General features: G+C 45.3%; 1 protein-coding gene across 3 annotated transcripts in view; it reads right to left on the minus strand.

Moving 5' to 3' along the window:
- LOC146597464 (protocadherin-15-like) overlaps positions 1-22,635 on the minus strand; it is a 593,579-nt gene that overhangs the window by 83,489 nt on the left and 487,455 nt on the right. For all 3 annotated transcript variants that reach the window (XM_085302026.1, XM_085302025.1, XM_085302024.1), the window contains exons 20-24: positions 19,654-19,847; positions 18,560-18,692; positions 16,466-16,545; positions 14,262-14,355; positions 2,485-2,613 (exon numbers count right to left, since the gene is read on the minus strand). In XM_085302026.1, coding sequence (XP_085158152.1) covers positions 2,485-2,613; positions 14,262-14,355; positions 16,466-16,545; positions 18,560-18,692; positions 19,654-19,847 — 630 coding nt within the window. The remainder of the gene's footprint in view (positions 1-2,484; positions 2,614-14,261; positions 14,356-16,465; positions 16,546-18,559; positions 18,693-19,653; positions 19,848-22,635) is intronic.

The following is a 22,635-nucleotide window of genomic DNA, read 5'->3' on the forward strand; positions in this document are numbered from 1 at the left end:
AGGTTTCAGTGGTCCTGCCCAGACCCCCTGCGCCCCCCAACCCTGCCCTAGGGCCCAGGACCCCAGTGCAGCTCAGCCCAGGGCCAACAGGTCTTGCCCAGCAATGCTTTAGCAGTGCCCAGTCTCCAGCCTTGTCTCTGGCATCATCCCTTTTTGCTCCTGGCTGGACCCCTAGGATGGATCCCAAATCTGGTTCATCCCCTCATCGGGCCTGGGAGAGTCGATGGAGCCCGTTATCTGCACCCACCTCTGCCCGCTCGGCTCAGACGCTGCRGGGCTGCGCACCGTCAGTGAGGGCACTGCCCGCGCTGTGGTCACTCGTGGCTCCCAGCTCGTCCTCCCTCGTGGAGCAGTCCTGCTCATGTTGCTCCTAACCCCAGCATGGCCACTCAACTTTCCATCCCCGCTGCACTCCACCTGGCCAGTCCTTATCTCGCCAAGGTGGCAGTAAGGATGCTATGTGAGATAAACAACATCTACTGCTCTCCCATCATCCCCAGAGCCAGTCATCTCACCCCAGAAAGCTATYAGGCATGATTTGCCCATGGTAAATCCACCCTGCCTCATCCCAATCACTTTCTTACCCTTTATGTGCTTGGAAATGGCTTCTGGGAACATTTGCTCTCTCCCTGGAGACCAAGGTCTAGCTGACCAGCTTGTAGTCACCTGAATCCTCCTTCTCGCCATTGCTGGGGACGAGTGCAACCGTTGCCTTTTTCCAGTCAGGAGGAACCGCTCCTGATCACCAGGAACTTTCAAAGACGACGGAGAGCATCCTCGCAGCGGTATCAGCCCCGTGATGCACCTCATCGCCTCTCATGGCCATCTGCAGGTTCAACTCCTTTAAGCGGTCCCTAACTCGATCTTTCCCTACCGCGAGTAATGCTTCCCTCCAGACTCTGACGCCAGGCTCGGGCCACTGAGAGTCCAGACAGCAGACCTTGCCARTTAAAATTAAATTAAATCAAATTTAGAAAGGACTATCTTCTTTACCAGGTCATTTTTATTTAAAAGAGACCTTTAACTGTATTACAGCGTCTCTCCGCAACGTACTACTCCAGAAAAATCTCCCACACCTACTGYGGTTAACATGTGCTGAGGAGCAAATGAAAGTAACAAAAGTTTATTTTGGTTTTCAAGAGGAACAGTCTCCCCAAACAACGTAAGTGCACCTAAATGCTAACGAGCCTTATTGCAATACCCTCTCTGAAGCCAGAAAATAATTTCAAATGCCCAAGTCACTCTTTTCTACGCTATCTATTTGCATTTGTGAATATGAAATGTTGGAAAGTATAACCAAACATTTGCACTATAAAGAGAAAGCTTTTTTCCATCCAGAGACTGAGAATTAGGACTGGTGATAAACATGACGATCAACGATATAACCRGTTTCTATCATTCCACACCTGGGCACGAGCTATCAAAAGGCTTTATTAAATGCTTTCAACACAACRCAACTTAGAAAATATGCTAATTTTTAAGATACAGAGGGTCTGTTGCAATGATGTATTTCATTTTATAGTTTTATCTAAGCTAAAAATAGACGCGATCTAGTGTTYTGAGAACATTATTGTATCTTGAGGGCACCCAGCGGAACACAAAACGGATTCTGAAAATACTTAGTACTGATTTGAAATACCGTGTCCATATATTTTTAAGATGTATAAYGAAGAACGGCCACATAAAATCAACAGCGTGACAGGAATTTATAAATTTATGACAGTAGAGCTAATTGCAGGAATCCTAATTTCTGCATGTGCAGGGGTCCAAACAAACAAACAAACAAAAAAAAAAGGCACCCACCTTTACTGATACCAGGTTATACAACAAGCACAGTATAGACATAGACAGCACCACTTGAGTGAGCGGAGGCTTTAAGTGACTCAGATCGTGACCTTTAAGTGACTCAGACCCAAGTATGTTGTGAAAATTCACACAGCTTCAAATCACTCACATTAACAGCGCCCAATCCAATTTTATGGCACCTAATCCATTATCTCTGTGTTTAACCAGTTTTGCCCCTTGGTAATTTTAAAATTTAAATTTGTGACTGTTCTAACGTACGTAAACGTGCATCGCTTGCTTGGTGTGTTAGGAAAACATGTAAAAAGGAAGCAGTAAGAGCATAAAGATCTGGTGGCAACATCGTAACAACATCAATCTGTCACGAACAGCTCTTATGGGGTTGTGTGCATTAAAAAAAAAAAAAAAAAGCTTTTTTACTACGCTATTTCTAAATGAAAACCTCTTTTCAGCTACTAAGCATCAAGAAGAAAATCTCAAGTATTTCAGAGCCCAAAGACAGAGTTGAAAGACTGCTTCATTAATTGCTAACGTAAACACAACTGAAAAAAAGACGGCTTAAATGCCAAACGACTCAAAGTCCGTTTGTCCAAGGTACAATTATTTTGTGCTCTCCCCCAACAGCCTGGGCTGCCYGCGTAATAAAATTAACAGTTTAATCCTGCAGAGCAAATAACTTACCCTCACTTGACCGACAAAGGCGTTGGCTTCCTCCTCCGGCACAGACAGGTTTTTAGGTAGAAACATGTCAAAAACTGGTCCGTTATCATTTACGTCAGTCACCACGATATTGACGGTGGCTGTTGAGGTCTGCCGAGAAAGACAAAATTATGAATAAACACCCCTTGTTTTACAATTTTCCAGGTGGCAACTCAGCAGCAGCTTTACTACTCCCTATGATTAGATMCATCCGGTATAAAAATCACAGCTAAACAGCTCACAAATGTTTTTGTGAAAAAAAGCAAGCGTTATTAACGTTATTAAAAATGCTGGGTTTTTTGKKTTTTTTTSCCCCCCTTTCTTTTCTCGTAAGGGAAAGAGGGTTTCAGCCTGAAAATCTGTTAGAGTTGCAAATAAAGCAAAACTCTTTCTTGAACACGGCCTTGCTTCAAACAGCTCTTTTCCTAGACGGAGAGCGAAGCCGGTCGGCAGCCGAAGTCCCTAGGAGAGACGCAACCGTTYCCACGGTCTTTGCAGGAACGCTGACGGCCGCAAAGCTTAACGGCCGCCTCGGGAACCTGCTTTTTCCGCAGCCTCTTCTGGTTCGCAGCGCCTCCCACGCGCCCGACCTCGAGGACATTTGCAGGGAGGTCCTCTGCACTAACAGCCCGGGCCAAACGCAGTTGCGTTGAGGGGCAAGCTCCTCGCGCTTGCCGTGCAGGGAAAGCGTGGACGTCGGAGCTCGGAAAAAGTCATGTACTCTAGACCCGCTCCCTACCTTACTTAACGGTATTTCGTCGTGCYGCCGCTGCCGCGTCAGCCAGTTCGATCTGATAATTTACTCGCCGCAGGACAGACCCTGCGGCAGGTCAAGCTCCCTCGCCTTCCAGTCCTCAGGTTTGGCAAGCAGCCCAGGCACTCGCACCGGAGTCGGCTACCGCTTTTCACGGCTATAAATCCGGCGAGCGCGCTTGCACGGCGCCCTGCGTGCTTCGCTAAGCTGCTACCTGCGCTGGCAGGCTCCCTTAGCAATGCCTCTCCGTTACAGGGCAAAGAGCGTGGCACGGCAAAYGCGTCCGTGCATCCCACCACTCCTCGAGAGCGAGAGTTTTCCCACGAGTTCTCGTAGAGAGGCAAATGCAGAAAGCTTTGAGAGACCTGTTCCCCGATAAGCACCATCCAACAGCCACTTAATCCTTAAAAAGTAACTAATGGAGGAAAAATTTTAAACAACAACAACAAGATGCTTTTAGGCTAGCTTGTTACATCCGATTACGCTCCGTTGCTGGCTAATCGTTTCTGAAGCCATCATCCCCRTGTCCAATTTATATAAAGAAAACCTACTTTACAATTCATACATCATTGTCAACACAAAACACACTCCAAAGCGTTCATTTCTGAGGATGTGCAACACATGCGGAATTTAAATCAATCTCCCTAAGCTAACTTGATTCCGCAGAATATGGAGTAATAAAAACTCACTTAGTAAAACTGAGARGAAACACGGCATGGCAAATAGCGGCTTAAAAAAGCGAGCATTTGCCGTTTCGAAAAAGGTTTCTGTGCCATTCAAGGGAATCTTAATGGAACGTTTCCGTCGACACTGCATCAACCTACAGCAGCTCCTAAAACAGCAACCAAAACATGCGTTTGTCTACGGACTTCCAAATCAAGGCTGAAAGTAAAGCGCTGTGATTCTGCTTATAGCTCTACTTCTGTACATAAGCGCGTTGCAATAGGCCTGTGGGGGCTCACATGCCTATTTTGGATATAAAGTTCAAAATAAGTCAGGAGGAACTCGAGCGTCATAAGCGCTTCTTCTAAAGGACGACGTTTGTCTAAATCCACTCTGGAAGTGTGCTAGTAGCAACATGACCCTAGCAGGATTATTTTGTGCTTTGAATGAAAAAGAAGAACAGATGACCCCAAATTAGTGGGAGCAGTCCGTAYGCTGGAGGTCAAAGCTGCTGTTCAGAAGGACCTCAACGGGCTGGAGGAATGGGCCGGCAGGAACCCCGCGCCACTCTGCAAGGAGCAATAGCAACTCCCACCGAGGGGAAGGAAAAGCCCCTTGCAGTGATACGGGATGGGGTCTGACCGCGTGGGGACAGCTCTGCAGAAAAGGCCCTGGGGGGCCTTAGTAGGCAGAGGGACACCACCAGCCAGTGGTGTGCCCTGACGACAGCCAGGGCCAGCAGCGCTGTAGGCTGTATGAACTGGCACAGGCAGGAGATGGAGGGAGGGGATTATCCCCCTCTACTCAGCACTCATCAGACCACATCGAGATACTGGGTCCAGTTTTGCTCCCCCAGCACATACAGGAAAGACATGAACAAACCGGAACCAGTTCAGCAGAGGCCACCACGATGGCCAGGGCTGGAGCACTTGCCCTTTGAGGAGAGGCCGAGGGAGCTGGGCTTATTCAGTCTGAAGAGGACATCTTTGTCCTTTGCAGGGGGGAGGAGGGGGGCAAAACAGCTGTTCCCTAGTATTATGAGAAGGTTGTTGAGAAGACGGAGCCAGGAGTTGCACAGTGGTGCGTGGTGGGGGGAGGAGAGACAGCGGGCATAAGCTGCAACAAGACAGGTTCAGACTGGGTATAAGGAATAACTTTTTCCCCGTGAGGACAGGCAGGGAGCGGGGCAGGATGCCCAAAGAGGTTGTGGCGCAGGCATTTCTGAGACAACATGTAACAACCTCCTGGTAAGAAGCGCAAAGAAGAGGTACGAAGGATTCTGAATGAAAAGAAGTTAAAGGAGAAATTGTTGAGAAAGCAGTGAAATGCTCTCCAAAATACACCAGGATGGAGAAAAAACGTTTTCTATATGGCAGTGTGAGAGCGGAAGCAAACGCTTTGCTCTTTCAAAACACAGACAGATACTGAGAACTCGGCCTCGACATTCCCCAGTCCAAAAAAAAAAATTAAAAATGAAGATTCTGAAGCCTTCATAGTCTAAATAGGGTTTACCCGAGAAATGAAAGGAATCAATTTCCAGCCTGACTTTTGCGTATGAAGGATGAAAGCTCTCCTGAGGTATTCTGCAAGTTACTCTATACCGCAGGGTATGACATCTCTTTGGAACGGAGGAATACCAGGTCACAGAAGGTCCATGAAGCGCTGGCCAGTTAGCTCCCTATTTCTCTAAGATGCATAGACCGGCAGTTCTGCCGTTAACATAGGAAGCTCCTATAATCAAAGATCAACCTTAAAAAAAAAAATTCTTTTTTTTAAATGTCCAACAGAGGGCTCCAAACATTTCCTTAAGCTCTCTGCAAGTCGCGGCGTAGGATTGACACGCTCTCCTAAAATAGCCTTTATTAACCGACCAGAATAAATGACGGAGGCTCACTCAGAACTGCAGCACAGAGCACTATTAGTAACGTGACCATCGTCCGTCCTGCAGGTAACGTAAAAAGTCAGCAGCGCCGCTAAAATCACATTGACGAAATAATCGCTGCTTGCGAGCGATGAGCCGGGCTAGCTGTAACCTCTTTTCAGGCTCGTGCTGGGATGCAACGTAAGCAAGCAAGCCGATCGTGGGTCCTACCTCTCTTGCACGCCGAAAAACCGTGCAAGGAGCTGAGCTCGGCTCCTTGCGAAGTTAGACGAGCTTAGTGTTTCTTCTTATTCCCTGCTTCTCATATGTCAGGTTCCAGATATGGGGCCAGAACCTTTTTTCTGCCTCCCTATAACGTTACTATCCGTCCTCATCTTTTGCCTCTAGTCTCCTACCATCACAAGGTGACCTGCATAGGGCAGACTAAAACCAAGGTAAAGCTCAGAAGAGCACCAGCAGCACGAAGCAGATTTTTCCTTGAGACATTTGGGGTGTGTGGGTTTTTTTTTGGGGGGGGGGGGAAACCTAGCAGAAAATCTGAAGGACAACGTGAACAATTTTTACAGATGAGCCGAACGGCTCGTCGTCGTGCGTACGCCAAGATAGAGCAGGAAGAATCCCCAACCAGCTGCCTCGACTGCTTTCCAAGCTCGGCGCTCCTGCCGAAGACCGGTCAAGCGCAGCTCCGAAGGCAGCGCTGAAACCGTTACCGGAGGCTCGCGTGGGAAGACGTAGTGCAGCCGCGGAGCACGCACCTCCCTGTTTATTGCTGGAGCAAGCCATGGTTACTTCTCTTTTGTAATACACAGAAGTCAAACAAGAGACCAGCAACTACAATTTATAGCTTTCTCAGGGCCACTGAAGTAGTTCTTATATATATAATTCTTCCTTAAGCAATAAACGTAACATTAACATAGACTCTACAAATATMTTTTGCCCCAAGCGCGCCAGGCCCTGATAAATGTTACAGAAGGTAAATTGGAAGGAAATTTTGCTTGTGACTTATTTTATTTGAAGCCTGCCATTTACATCGAAGCAGGAAATTGATGGAAGCATTCCTCGCTGTGGAGAGGAAACTTCCTCAGCTCGGACGTCAAACAAGTTTATTAATTTAGACAAACTATACAGAAAACGCTATCAGCTCCAGATATAACTAGTTTGCAAATAATGAGATCTGAGGCAAAGCTCAGGGTCCTACTGCATCAAAAAAGAAACCGTAAATAACGCTTCTGTTCTACATATCAGAACTTATCTATATTAAATCCAAAAAAAACAAGGCTTAAGTTGTGATAGCCAAAAGAATAGCTATTCTTTACCAAACAGAGAAACAGCTGCTCAAACACSAAGATAATGGCAGTGCTAAGGACCGGAATAAAATATGTATGAATCGTATAATAGGAAAAACAAATTGCCGTGCTGAGTTAGGAGCTCCAGGGGAGCGAGAGCCTGAAGAGCGGCACTGCTAATGAGAACCTAATAACGATCGGCAACGGAGGGTGAAACCGGAGCGTCCAAGTCGGAAAAAGCAACGGGAAAATACGCACAACCGGGGACGGACTTGTTCGCTGYCCTCCTCCTGTGCCCAGGAGCTGCATAACCACAACAAGCAACGTCCACCGGACCACAGGGAAGGGGGAGCACGTTACTCTTTTGCCCGCGTGATGCTACCAGCAAGGCTGCGAGCCTCGGGGATTTTCCGACCTGGCTTCCTTCCAGTGTAGGGTATGGGAACTTTAAGAGCAGCATCTACCGACCCTCTATATCTCTCCAAGAAGTAAAGCAGAAATGGCCAGCTGGACTGCAAAGAAATTCAGGAGAGAGAAGAGATTGAGCCTGAAGGGAAAGACAAGGCTGGAGCTTGTCAATAATTACGCTAATGAAAACGGACCAGGAGAAGTCTGGGGAGCRGACACAGAGAAATGCTGTCAAAYRCACAGAAATGAATCGCTAGAGCRACCCTTCCCCCTGCACCYCCAAAAAGAAAAYACGGAAGACGAGAATTTCGGAGGGYGAGGAAGAGAAAACGGCACGTGTTCCAGAGCCCTTGACAAGCGCGTGGGATTGATGGGACAGGTCTCTCCCGTTACGCCAGTCCCCGGCCGTGTAACAGCCACCGCCCGTCTACTTGGRAAACAGGGAGAGTGTTGACCTGCTGTCCAAGAAGCTAAAAAGCATCTCAATATCACAGGAATGAAACATTGCCACCGGATGAGCCAGCTGCAGCTGGGCGCTTCCACCCCAAACTATACGTATTCAGGCTAAACAACCCAAATCTAGAGGACACCGTGCGCTACACRTCACCTAACCTAGCAGGAGGCTAACATGCAAAGCTGGCTACGTTTGCAATAGAGCCTGGAAGCGACAAAGCCTTGGACAACCGGGGCYGCACCAGAACTAAAAGCTCGGGATGTTGCATCTCGATCGCAAAGGGATAAAACCGCGGCGGCTTTACCGAGAGCTTTACGTGCYGAGGCACAACCCAAGAGCTTCCAAGCAGGCTAGGAAAGCGGGCTGCCCTAGCTTGCAGCTGCAATGCTCCCAAAACCCTCGCAYGGGGCTCATTTTTAACTTGGAACTGGAGTCTTCACTGCTGTTATAAAAAGAATGGAAGAGGTTTGCGTGCCGCCGGCAGAAAAATAGAGCGCCCAACTTGTTCTTTCCCATCTTAAGCAGTACTCCTGACTGGGGTAGAATACATTACTGCCTCTGTGAACTCTGCTGCAGGTTCTACTTTACTGTAGTCCTACTCAGACATATTCTATTTTGAGTCACACAACGCATCGATAACCCTCGGTGCAAAACTGTTTCTCACCGCAAAACAATTAAAAGCATCTTTCAGAATGGAGTTACAGGCTGTATAAAATCTTTGGTGGAAACCACTGCTCCATCTCTTTAAGAGGAGTGCTTAAACCGTCTTTTCCCTGCTAACGTTCAGAACGAAAGCTTTTATGAAGGGTGTTACATGCATAACGCCAGCAGACAAGTTGCACAGACACGGGAGACTGCTACGGGCTTCCGCGAAGCCTCCTGAAGACATAGTTGTTGCTCTATCAAACCAAGCAGCTGCTCAGAGAAGACCTGCCCTCATAGGACGAAATCTGAGCCCACAAAAGCTTCACTTACTGATCTGCAGGAATTTGTGTGGCTTCCTCATATCCAGCCCRTAACTTGATGGGAAAATAATAAGAGAGCTTGCTTTTCTTTAGTTACAGTTTGTATCGCTAAGAATAAAATCGTTTGAGGAGGAGTTCTTTATAGGAGGAAATACAGAATCATTTTTTTCTGTTTACACTGTTCCTTTTCACGCATTTAATGACTACTCAGTTCCACAGCACCAACAGCTCAAAATAAATGTGCTGTATTAACGTAATACTAAATACTGTATTAATGCGTAACTTCCACAGTATGAACCGAGTCCATCGACTTTTCTTTTTAAAACCTTGTTTAACTGATTGCACAAAGGTAAGCTGACGCCTTTTTAAGCAGAAGCCCTTGCGTACACAAAATCTTTATTTGTCGAGTGTTTACCGAAAGCCCCGCTTGTTCTTTCATCTTAACAGAACTTTACTTTTAATGGAACTTAATGGAACCGCTACAGAGCAGATGTAGATAATACCTACAGCAGCAACAGAAAATTTACTGTAAGTAATTAACTCTCTGCACGCTATTCGAGAAGTAAATCTTTGACTGAATTGATGTAGCTCTACCTGCTYGTTCTAAGGAGCGCAGTTAATCCCAGTGTCACGAGAGAAGGATGCTCTCAATTATTAACGCTCTTCTAAGATGACCGAAGCACCCGGGTAGCACCTTGTATCGCGAGGTGAGCAAACGCTAGCTTTCGCTGCTGGGGCAAAAAGACTGTCGTGACCTTCTACGCACACTGCAGCCTCCCATGCTCCAGCCAGGAATATGTTTCTCAGGGTTTCTAAATTTTAAACCTCTCTCTTTTACGCTCCTGCACCGAGCGCAAACCCATGAGAATGTTTTTGCCCCACTTAGAAGTTGAATATTGCAGCAGCAAATTCYGATGCATCAGACATCCAAGTGGAATCTGGAAACCGGTGCAAGATTCCTAGGAACACACAGAAAGCACAAAAAGGCTTAAAAGCGTCTTCTAAAGTGCCAGCTGGGTGGTATTTTCTGGGCATCACAAAGCGACAGTGTGACAAGAGGCACCAATGCTATCACCTTCCTTCACCTGCATTGAAGAGGCAGGCAGGGATGCGTGGGATGTTGGCAACACCGTTAGGATGACTGCCAAYTTTTAAGGAAACCCAATTACTAGCTGCTGACCGGCTTTGCAAATTAGCTACTAGGATGCTTGACTTCTCCAAAACGTGGGCAGTTCCTCRTGCGAACGAAACAGCAACTACCGGCACATTTAAAATTGAGCAGAAAGGTTTTTCCAAAGCGTAGGGGGCTGTTAAGTGACTATTTTCAGAACCGGACAATCATATTCGGTGGTCTTAAATCTTAAATTCTGCTCYGAACACTGCAGGAACCTAGGTCGACCTCGAAATTATTTAAAGGGGCCACTTGAAATTCCTCTTCCTCCCTGCATTCTTCAGGTATGAAGTTAATACCATGGAGCTTCTTGKTTTTTTTATATAAATGAGCAGACATATACACACTTGTGAAATTAAAGAATAAATAGCAGAGAATGCTTTTCTTCCCTGTAACAAAAGACTCGAGTATTTTTTTTATTCCCAATCTCTACCTCCGAAATGAGAAATCTGGCATTGAAATCCCACCTGAAAGCACCAGAATCTGTGAAAATGATTTGAGCTTGCCATATCTTTTCATTTGCCTGTCATCCTTTCTGTTCATCTACAGCGAAGCCTTGTTACTAGGGAAATAATGATATTTTCCTGAATGCTTAATGAGCGTGTGCTTAATTGTTTATTGTATTGCCTTGTTGACAGGCAGAGGTGGTAGGTCCACCACTATTTCAAGGTCAGATTAAAAAAAAAAAAAAAAAGAAAAGAAAAGAAAAGAAAAGAAAAGAAAAGAAATGTGGGCCATTAATGCCCTAGGTCATAAATCAGAACAACTGTATCTTAGGAAGCACAGTCAAGCATTTTAAACAGTCACAAGCTTTTTAAGGCACGTGAAAGGGATAAAACAGTGTCAGCCAGGCCACGCGGCTAAATGGGGGAGTTGTGCTGCTTGGTGGAAGCCTAGAGTAGCTCTGYATTAATTTTGATGGAATAAGCAGTCCCCAAAGGTCAGAAGACATTAACATGACTGTCACCACACAGCATCAAGTAGCTAAATAAGCTTTGGGGCTTAGAATACAGAAACCTCAGCTCCTCAGTGCCACTGCAACACAGTTCAAAAAAAAAACTTTTAGACTTCTTTTATTAAAAAGGAGGAAAAATATCACTAAAACCCTGCAAATCTAAGGTGTAGAGAGCAGGGACATTTCAAATGCAAAACACACTGTTCAGCAGATGTTACAGATGATGGGAATGGCTAGTTTGGCCTAAAGAACATGGTGGGGGAAAAGAAAAGGAGGTCCAATACTACGTTACAGACTGGTCAGCTATCCCACGGAGTTTAGTCCAGTGTATCTACACCATCTCCTTCTAGAGCCGCAAGGGTAGGGCACACAGTGCTAGCCTGGGTTGCTTGTAGCTGCAGAGAAAGAGTTTGGGGCCTGAGAAGATCAAGAAACCAGTAACTTCTGGCTTTGAAAAGCTCACGTTTCCTACCACCACGACCACAGGAATAACCACATCTTCTGAGAGAAAGGCACCTGGAGCTGCTCTCACAGCTCTGCGGCATTAAGGGTAGCGTTGAGTGACCGGCGCTGGGGCTGCTGAGTCCAAGGAGAAGCGTGATCCTGTATGTGAAGTGTCCTAGTGCCTGACCGTACCGACCTCAAAGCCTCTGGAGATACCAGGAGCGGCAGCAAAGATCCACCTTGGCAGGTCTCTCAGTGCCAAAGACTACCCTGAGAGGGCTGGAGAGGAAAAACAAACATCAGACTGGTGTACAAGTTAGGAAAGATGAATCACTCTGGTGCTCCTTCCCCCTTGCTTCATTGGGTGAGCTCATCCCAGAGATGGCTGGTCGAAGAGTGAAATATGAGCTTTGTAACAAAAAAAACAAACAAACAAAGTAGAAAAGGTTGTATAAAACACAAATGCTTGCTTTCTGGGCATGTCTGAAAGCATTTAATTTATAGTTTCAAGCAGCCTACTTGGTGGATGAGGAAAAAAAAACAACTTTGGATCTCAGTTTTTGGAACAGTTTAACTTAGCTAAAATACGTAAGTGTCATTTAAAGGAAGCTGAATCTGCCTTCTGAATTACCTTTGTGATTTTAGAGAAATGGAAACACGTTCTTCAATCAGRTAACCATTTCTCCCCAGGCCTTAAAAGGAATTTTTCAGTAAAGAACATCTTGAAGCCATGCAGTAGGCGAATTATTTGGGGAAGAGTAGCTTTGTAATTGCAGTACCAGTTCTCCATCCTAAAGAGACCACTGCCTTCCAATTTAAGCTATTTACAATGAACAGGTCTCCCACAAAATTTTACTGACTTGTTGAAAYGAGGCATCCATGTCCTCGATGAGAAGATTTCGCCATATTATCAGCTGGAGACTAAATGAGCCCATGCCTAGAGAAGCAGCCTGCTAAATAGCAGGAAGCATATCAGAAGGAGCTGGAAACTGAAAGGTCATCCGAAGGAACCTTTGCAAATTAGTTGAAAACGCTATTGCCTGACACGGAGAGGGCAGGAAGATTTAACGAGGACTTAATGACCATCGAAATGATTCTTATTTATACAATAAAAGCCAAAAGATTTTCACATCATCATCTGCGATACTCATCATCCTGCCCTCGCAGGATGGCAAGGCCAGCCAACTCCCCACCCACTTGGGAGAGATTCTTTCCTTTAAAGTATACGCTGATATTAAAACAACTGACTCCATCCACCAAAACATTTCAGTTATCTTTCAGTATCTATTTACCTGTCCACTRACTGTTCTACTAGTAAAAATTTTTAAGCCTATTGATAAATGATAGTTTTTATCCCAGCGTTGAGAAACCACAAATACCTGTTACAACAGTTCCTTCAGCTCTAGTTATTTGATTCCCTTGTAGGACTCTCTTGATATTTTCTCTTAAAAACACTAAACCCCCAAACTCTTAAAATGGGCATATCATATCGTTACAGTTACTTTGGGGAACTCTACCATTATGCATTATTTGTATTACCACATCCCTAGGTGCTCTAGTCCTTCATTGTGCTAGGAGATTTCTAATTCATTTRTAACATCCTTCAGAGTGTTATAACGGGACAGACATGCAGTTAAGTCCTAAGACAAAGGGAATGAATCTCTAGGTGAAAGAGAGCACAGTATCTTTTCAGTAACCTACRTGCCAGATAGTATTTCAGCAGTGCAATATATTGGAAGACACGTTTTACTTTAATATCCAAATTTCACAGCTGAAAGTTAGAGAGGAAAGCAACCACATGGCTGCAAGAATGCACAGTAGTTCACGAGTGACCAAAATAAAACATTAGAAATGAGGAGCCCCAATAATGCAAAAATAGTATGCGAGGACAGATGCAGAACGTTATTTTAAGCTCATATACCTACGAGACTTCTCCATCCAGACTATTATTCCATGACAGAGCACTGCTGYGTTCCCAGGTGTCTTGCACAACCCAACTACAGCATGCTCCTCTCTCTTGGCATTGCTGCAGGCTTTTGGAAAATCCCATTTCCGCTGCCTCTGCTTGATAACTAAATATGTATCTTTATATTAGCTGTCCACTGTTTAATCTGAACATTGGAAATGATGGTTTTGCCATATTAAACACAAACGGGAGCATTAGTTTCGTGATTCAGCTCTGGGGTCACTACATGCCTGATCAACGCCAGCAGAACACAGAGGGGGGAAAAGGGCGGGGGGTAGAGGGGAAGAATCGTACAGCATATCTTCAAAAAATTTAACTAAATTTCTTAAAAGAAAAAAAAAAGCAAGCTTTTACTTTTAACAAAAGCCTTTTSTTGAGCGCTTAAGAAAACTGAATCTGGACAAAGCTTTCATGGGCAAATTCTGAAAGAGGTTTAATGCGCTTGACTAGATAAAGCGCAAATCCAGGACATGGCTGCCCACCTAATCGATCTTCAGGAGCAGGTAAGTGGGAAGACTGGCTATCAGCAGCAGAGAAACGAAAGGCTAAGAAGATGCACGTATTTGCGTATCACAAACCCTCGGCTGCACTGGTTCTTGCTGAAAAGCAACAAAAGGGCAGGYGTAGCGGCAAGGTCGTTCAGCTTCAGGATCAACGGACTTCATCCAGTGGTGCATAGGAAGCACTTAGAAAAAGCTTTCTGAGATAAAGCAAAACTGTTGCAGATTATAAATGTACCAAGACTTGTAGACTATCTCGGGTCTGCATATCGTAAAAGCACATTTTCTTAAAACTTTTGCAGGAAACTCACCCCATCCGGTCTGCCATCCGAAGCTGTAACGATGAGAATATAGCGGTCAGTGCTCTCCCTGTCCAAAGGCTTTCCTAAGGCTAGCAGTCCAGAACTAATAATAAAACAAAAACAGAATGTGTTATCGCAACAGTAGTTTTAAAATATCCACAAGCACTTTTGCCCCACTGCTTTGCCTTACGTGGACATTTCCCTTTTCTACAAGTTAATAAGCTCTGAGGCTTTATTACAACTCAAAGAATGCTTTGCACAGGTATAAGCTAATAAAAACGACGAGCCAATTTCTAATGCTYTCTGGCTCAATACACATGTAATTTAGGAACAAAATAAAGACCTGGCGATATATACAGAATTACTGAACGCAAGGCTATATATAGTAAGTGACAAGAGAGAGTCASAAGCAGGCCACGAGCCACGGAGTAGTCCCGATAGCCCTGAAAAGCTAGATTTTGTCTTGAAGATGATCTACTTTCCTCATGTAGAGGTCTGAAAGCCATGTGGAGGTGGTGGTTTCAGAGCAACACCGAAATAAGATCCCACAGCACGCTGTTACGTGAGGAATCATCAGGAAGGGATCATCGSCTAACGCTAGTGTCTAAGCAAGCTAACCCCTGCTTAACCGGCCCAACAGGTCCTTCTGCGAACAGCTCTAAAGCTCTACGTTTCTGGATGGTTTCACCACGTTTCTCCTGTCTCCTAGACGCCACAGTCAAGCTTGCAATAAAATGACACRTCTCTTAAATGCCACCCAGGCCACAGCCTATTCAACAGAGATGTGCCAGCTTCTAAATACGGATCCAGGATTAGACGCCTCCTCTTGTCATCTGGCTACACAGCTTCTGCCATGAAACACCACCAGACGTGGTGGTCTAACAACGGGCAGCTTGCAACATGTTAAGAAAACTGCAACACGTGATTCTGCAGTGAAAAATCCACACTGGCTGGGACCTTGGTATGCCGCAATTCCCCCTTTTTAGTGAGTTTATCAACCAGACACAAGCATTTGCCAGGCATGGGGATCTTTTAGTGGTTGAACTCGTATGTATAAGCTAAAACAACCTAAATGGCTAATTGCTCAGATAGAGGTTTTATTCAGACAAAAATAGTGAAACCCAAACCAAGCAAAAAAAAATGAAAAAAAAACCCAAAAGCGTGTTGTCATTAGCTATCCTGCTTCAGAAGCCTTGGGTGTATGTGCTCCGTACTTGCTGGTGTTTTTCCCTTSAGATCATCAATTCCTCCAGAATTTCAGAWGCAACTTCTTACTCTCAGAGAAGACCTCGAWTTTTTCTACTTCCAAAATACCGATGCCCAGCCAAGACTTTTACAGACATTGCTCTCAGCAAAAACAGATAACCAACACCTGCCGGGCAAGCTGCTCCAGCAAGCAGTCTCTTTAAATAAATACTACAAAAGCAAGGGGAACCAGGACGGGGGAACGCGACCCTTCCCTAGGATTGAAAGCTTGGAAGTATTTTTAAACATTTGTTCAAGAACCACTGTGCTAAAATATAAACAGAAAAAATTATGGCGAGAGGAACAGAGCTGCTTTAACAATTGCAATAAACTGTCTCCACTTAAATAGATGGATATCAAGCAAGAAACAGGCTAATTTAAGTGCTGTGTTTTACTCAAGGATTTAGACGTGCTTTCATTCATTTAGCCCCCTGGTTTTTAATCTTTGCTCTCCCTGGGGGACATAATGAGGCACCTAATTACTGCAGACCGCGCTCAGGCTGTGTCTACCAAAGGAGAACCATCAAAACCATCTCACCACTCTTGGCTGGCGAGCGCTAGACAAAAKAGACCTAGGAGATGGATCTGAAGCAGGCAGTATTTCCCACCCTGTCTGGGAATTATGCAGGGATTAACTGGCATGCTCCAAGATGCAAGCAAATAGCTCAGGTGGGAAAGATGGTCCATCTGAGATATTTAAAACCTACCCAAGAGCAGCAGCACACAAGTCTCGGGGTACTTGTGTCCCATCCTCCACCCTCACTTTTCCTAGCTACTAAAATACTTAAAATAAACAAAGTGGGCCCTGCAAAAAACACGGCAGCCTCCACAGGGCCCTTGTTAATGCCTAAAAGGCAATCYGAGGAAGCGCCGAATCCGCCCACCTCGGAGCCTTTTGCTTTGCTCACGAGCCACAAATCCACTCGGYTGAAAAGTTTCCAGGCTCTTTCTAGGTGTTTTCCACTTACCTTTGAGAGAGGTTAAAAACTTGCTGAGGATCTCCATTCTGAATGAGGTATCTTATAGGGTCTCCCTCCCTATCAATAGCCTTTAAAGGGGGAAACAAAAAAAAAAAAAAAAAAAAACAAAAAAAAAAAAAAAAAAAAAAAGGATAAAATGATGTCGGTCACAAAGCTTTTTGGTTTCTTTTTTGTTTGTTTCTTTCTTACAATTTACATATTGGAAAATTACCCACAGAAGTACCATTAAAGTTAAAATCCAAAGCGATTAAGTGTTTTGCCCCAGGATAAAAGCAATAAAACACGCGAACACATAGAGCGCCAGGTAGGATCCGGTGGGAGACGAGTCTCAACGAAGAAAAGAGCTACGGAGATAGACGTGCCACCCATCTTCCAGCAACCATCCCGTTTCTTATCCCCTTCCCTTAGGCATTTCTTGGAGATGGGTAACAGCAAGGCTAAGCTGCTTGAGATGCCAAACCAATCTGATTTCCTTTCATAGGAGGACAACGGGTCCCGTTAAGGAGGGGAAAGCCGGGGAGGTTGAGGGCATCCTGCAGAGGTGTCTACCCTGGTCCTTGTGTGGGAAGCATCAGCGCCACAATAACAACTCTATTTTTGCTTCTCAGGCTCCCGGAAAAAAAAAAAAAATCAGACTCTTTGCATGCTTTAATTAACGATGGCTGGCGGAAGGCAAAGCAARGAACGCCTCCCAGGCATGCAATAAACTTGGAGGCTTATTTACAAATGAATACAGTGCAGATCATTAAATATTGCATTACTTAAGCTCAGAKGCAGCTGGGCATGTTTTAAACTGCGTAATATTATAAAAACAATCACCATCTTTTTTAAAAAGACCTAACAGAAAAGGAGACGGTCAATTTATTTGACTGGAGTCAGTTATTTTGGGGGCAACGTGTTTTGAAGTGCCCTAGCCAGATTTTAAACGCCTGCATCTGCATCGCTATTTACACCGACGAAAAGCGTCCCAGCGCTTTGCAGATCTTTCGACTTGCTAACTCAGGACTATTGAGGTAACTTGCTTCATCTCTCACRGGTTTTGTAACCCTTATACTGCATGCAGCACTTAAAAAAAATAATTTTTTTAAAGGGAGGAATAAAATTGTAACCTCTTAACCCTACTGCACAAAGCAAAATTTAATTCATAATTCTTATTATATTGATAAGACTATTCCAGAAAGCAAAGGTCAGCATGAAAATATACATGTGAAACTAGCTGTAAAATATTTGAGGGCTGCTATTTTCCAGATTACCTACTTGCAGGCATTATCTTAAACTACTACTGAAATTACAGACACTCCCCTGAAAAAAAAGAAAAAATCCAAGATGACTAACAGATAACTTTGTTTTTGCACAGAAAAGACAGCGCAAGATTTAACAAGCTCCAACACCCWTCAGGTTATGAATGTTTAAAACATCCTGGCCAATTTTATGTGGGGAATTAAAAAAAAAAGGAAGACAGAAATATAGTGAAATACAGTGCGCACAGTAAAAGCCCTTTAATACAGATGGGCTATTAATGCAGAATGAGGCAGCTGAACCAGGGCTGTGAAGGCGATGCCTCTGCACCTTACGTYGAGAACCGCCAGCCTTTCGCGAGAAGCAGCCTTCGACTAAGCCGYGGCAGACGAAGCCGCGCGTATTTGCGATTCGAGAACTACACATTTCTCACRGGCAGCGCTTAGGTATCTGAATTCAGCTCGTACGTAACGTATCGGTAATGCAAGGCAGATCTCCGCTGCGGTAGTAATAACTAGAAGGCAGTGTTTTCTAAGCATTTCCAAGGCCCTCAGAAGTAACGGATGCTCGGTGTCCTGCGGYAGGGCCGTCTGAACAGGGAAGCAGAACCCAGGCTGCCGAGAGAGGCRGCGCGGCGCCGAAAACGCGCCGGCGCAGCGCTGTTTACGGGCGGCGCCGTCCTAACGCGCTCTCGCCGCTTCCCCTCGYGGGGCTGCCTCGGGTGGCCGCTTAGTTCGGAGACTACAGAACGGGCTGYTTGACTTACAAACCGCTTTTAAACCCTAGAAGCGGCCGCACGCCCCTTCCCCAGCCTGCGAAGGCTTACAGGGAAGCTCGCCGTACCTGCAGGTTTAACAGAACGGCTCCGACCCTCATGGCCTCGCTGACTTCCAGGCTGTACATCAGCTGGGGGAAGCGCGGAGGGCTCTGGTTGTTCGGCGGAAGGACCTCGATGTAAACGGTGGTAATGGAGCTCCTGCAAGGAGAGGAAAAAAAAATAAGAATTAAAAAAAAAAAAAAATCAAAGCCCATCGAAATCAATAGAGCGTATGGCAAAGCAACCAGCAACATCTGTTTTATATGTTCTCCAGGTCTACTAATCTCTCTTTGCTCTCTTAAAAGCTTCAGGACATATTTTTTTGCCCTGCACCAAAAATGCACCATGTTCACAGAGCAGGAAGCTCTTCTATTTATTTATTTATTAATAAAAAGTAGCCCAAGCATCCTTTGAAAACAAAACACGTATACACACACACACACACACACACACACACTAATATATAATGCGTAACAAACGTATTTACGCGTGCAGGGCCTGACATGTATCAGACCAAACACTATCGCTGCGCCGGCAAGCCACAGAGCAAGGACGTCTATTTGCACTCTGCGTTTCAAGGATATCAGGATTTTTTTTTTTTTAATTGGACTCGAGCTGGCTCATCACCGTCCTCACCAACTGCAGCGATTCCCCCACGTAGGCAGCGCCCAAGGAAGCTGCTGARAAGACCGACGTCTGAATTAAAGTAGCCTACACAAATGCTTTTATTTCCCCCTTTTCTCAATAATAGAAATTGCTCATCGTTACATGCTTAACTGTAACTTCTGAAAAAAAACCATGAATTTCAACTTTAAACTTTTATACTCTGTGTAAACTTAAATGTACCTAAGTGCTTAAAYGTGCCTAAACATAGCTCAATAACTTATGACATATTACTGACATTTGTTACAGAAACTTTAATAACACTCAGCAAAATACCTTGGTTCACGCATACTTAAGTCACCTGCCCAGAACTGAATGTGCCGTGCTAGGCGGAACGCGTTTCCATTTAAATTTGCCGTCGCAAATGCTACAAATCTACCGCTCCTGAGCTGTAGGAAGAAGCGCGCCCGGGCGACGCGCYCGTTACGGAGACGACGGTCGCTTGAAGACAAATTACCTTCTCTGCGCAGGAGGAGCGCTATCGGCCGCCTTGACGGTGAGAGCGTAGGAGCGTCCCACCGACAAGGCGACTCCCGGAGCAACGGYGATAAGGCCTGTTCGGTCGTCGATGACGAAGTCTCCCTGAGCCCCGGCCAAAATTTCATACGCTATCTGTCCGTTGGGTCCCTCGTCRGCGTCCACGGCGGTGAGCTGCAACGCAAAACCGGAGCGTCAGCGGGCACGGTTCAACGTCGTGGTTTAATCGCTTTTAACAGRGCAGCTTGGGAAGGGGGAGGGAAAGCGGAGAGGAGAGGGGGGGACCGGAGCACGCTTGTCACGTGGCGATTTCCGGACGCTGCACGAGGAGGGCGCGCGGGAGGCGTGATAGGTGGGGCAAAACCACGGAGCAGAGCGGAAAACCGACTACTGAAGCTCGCAAGCAAACTATTTTAAGGTACGAGTTGCAAAAGCGAAGACCAACTTTACCCTCCTTTGATTGCAATTTACAGCACTTCAGAAACAAAAATGCAAATAAATTACTTTGTTGCAAGYTGAACCACCGGGATCGCATTTAGTYACTGAAACCTCCCATCCCTCTCTACCTTCTTTGCAGGGACCACGCTGCTGCTGCCGTAAATTGCAACGTCTCGCGTTACAAGCTCTCCTGGCGCGCTGGGCACGCGTAGGCAACGTAGGAAACGCAACCCTGCACGTCACCAACGCGCGCGACCCGGGCCAAGGGGACCCCCCCTTACACCCCRTCCCGCTACGTCACTCTACTAACTTTAACCCTCAAGCGTCCCGATCGATCGAGAGCTTCTACACGCAATGGCGCTGAACAACATTTTGAGGGCAAAAACGGGAATAAAAAGATAACAGAATTAAAGTTTAAGAGCTGCCGTAATTGCTGATCCTAAAAACTTAGTCTCYGGATGTCCCAAAGCTTCACAGTTAATGAGATTTTAGAAATACAGCATGTGTAAARTACACAAAGTACCAAACAGGATTTATTTTACTTTCTTAAGATACTTTTTTTTATATCCAGCAGCATCTAGTCCATTACCTTAAAATTTGACATATYGAATAGGCACATATCTTACGGCAGCAAGAAGTGGTTTTCTCGGATGGCAGCGGGAATGCACAAAAAATGCCTATTTTTGCCCTTCTAGCTTTTTGCATTATATTCTTGGCGATGGCAGCRGCTCTGCTCAAACTCACTCGCTTTACAGTTGGAGGAAAATGGACTTCAGCGCTTGACCTGCAACCTTTTTGCAGCGAAAGCGAAGTTTTAGTGAACTCGTTCTGAACTGATGTAGCAATTTGCAACCTTTCCAGGCGCCCTACGTTTTTCTCCCATTTGCTTTATCCCTAATCATGTCCTCCRACAGTCGTCCTCGAAATGAGCCTCTCAGTCAAGCAAGTGCCCAATTTGGGATAAAAACGTATGATACGAGCACCGAGTTCTTGCTTCGGCCACTTCATTAAATCTCTACCCATTATATTTTTACTTGGGTATATCGCTGCATTTACTGAGAAATGCAAAGATAACCTGATTTTATTTTACATTGCTTTTAATAACATTTACTTTGCAGGTGGAATTTAACGCGGCGATGGACTGAAGACAAAAGGTTGCAAATAACCGTGCAAATAAATCCTTCGAGGTGGTTTGGAGATGACCTTTACAAAACATTTCCTCCAAACTGTTTGCTGGGCTTCTGCCAAGCTGCACGCAAAGAGCTGGAAACTAGGAACGTATCCCAAGCCGCAAGCGCACCAACACATCCCTAACACGTAAGGCGGTACACGGCGGCACGCGAGGATGGAACGATTGGCGTCGGCGTAYGTGGGGGGAATGAAACTGTTTAAAAGAGATGGATCTAATAGCAAGGTCATATTTGAGGTAGACCCAGTGCGGGCATTTATTTCAAGGCTGTAAATAAAATTAGTCCCAACGTACCAGTGAAATTGGTGTTATCGCTCAAGACTAATCCTGCCATGAGCAAGAGGTAAGTGATAGAAAAGGCCAGCAAAGACATGGTTTTTTTCTTTTCTTTCTTTTTCTTTTCCCCTTCTTTTTCTTTCTTTTTTGGCCTTTGGCACAACGGCGGTGGGTGCCAAGACACGTGAAGTTAAGTGCTCTGCACAACAGACCTCGGGGCAGCGCCTCCGAACCAAACCGCCGGCATCACCCCGGGCCCAATTATTTCAACGCTCGCAAGCTGAACAGCTTATGCTCTAATCCACCCCATAACTTGCTGTTCCCCTGGCAGCCARAGAGTCACTGGTTTTCCTAAGATCTAGGTAGATTATGGTTCTTGCTACCCTCTGCCCCTTCTCAGCTTTTTCACGTTCTTGCTTAATATTCTCTGGGCCCTGCCTCCTTTAGGTTGCCTACAGAAASGAGAGGTGTCTAAAGAAAATTTTAAAAAAAGATGGTAATAGAGTGAATTTAAAAGACCTGTGTGAAAGGTATTATCGCATTATAGCTACATCYTCCACTTAAATTGTGATACTGATTTAAATAGCTGAAACACCAGGAGCACAAACTGCTAATAGCAAACCGAAAAACAGGACAGCTAAGAATGTAAAAAAGCTGGAATTAAGTATTTTAACGGGTTTAGCGTTACGCCGTCTTTCTAGTGGTAACGGTCAACACGCTTTCCACATGCTTAACTGCTCCGAACGCCAGATTTCTCCAGCAGCTATTGTCCATTCTGTGAAATGCAATAAAATACCTATAAAAGCAGAAGGGAAAAATTGCCTACGAAATTCTCCAGCTGAAGAGGACGGTACGCACAGGCATTTAAACCATCACCGATAAAATATTTGCCTTGGCTAAGGCCTCAAACCCTCTCACGAGGGCTCCAAGAAGGCAATTTAAATACAAACTATCCAAACCAACACCATCTGCAACAGCCCAACCGCACAGCCAGTGCTCGTGTGAAAATTATTATCTGATTATACAGATTCACTGAGGTCACTGTTCATTTTCTAACCT

This window comes from Rhea americana, unplaced genomic scaffold (assembly GCF_003343005.1).
Source record: "Rhea americana isolate MKP2758 unplaced genomic scaffold, rheAme1 scaffold_183, whole genome shotgun sequence".
NCBI lineage: Eukaryota > Metazoa > Chordata > Aves > Rheiformes > Rheidae > Rhea > Rhea americana.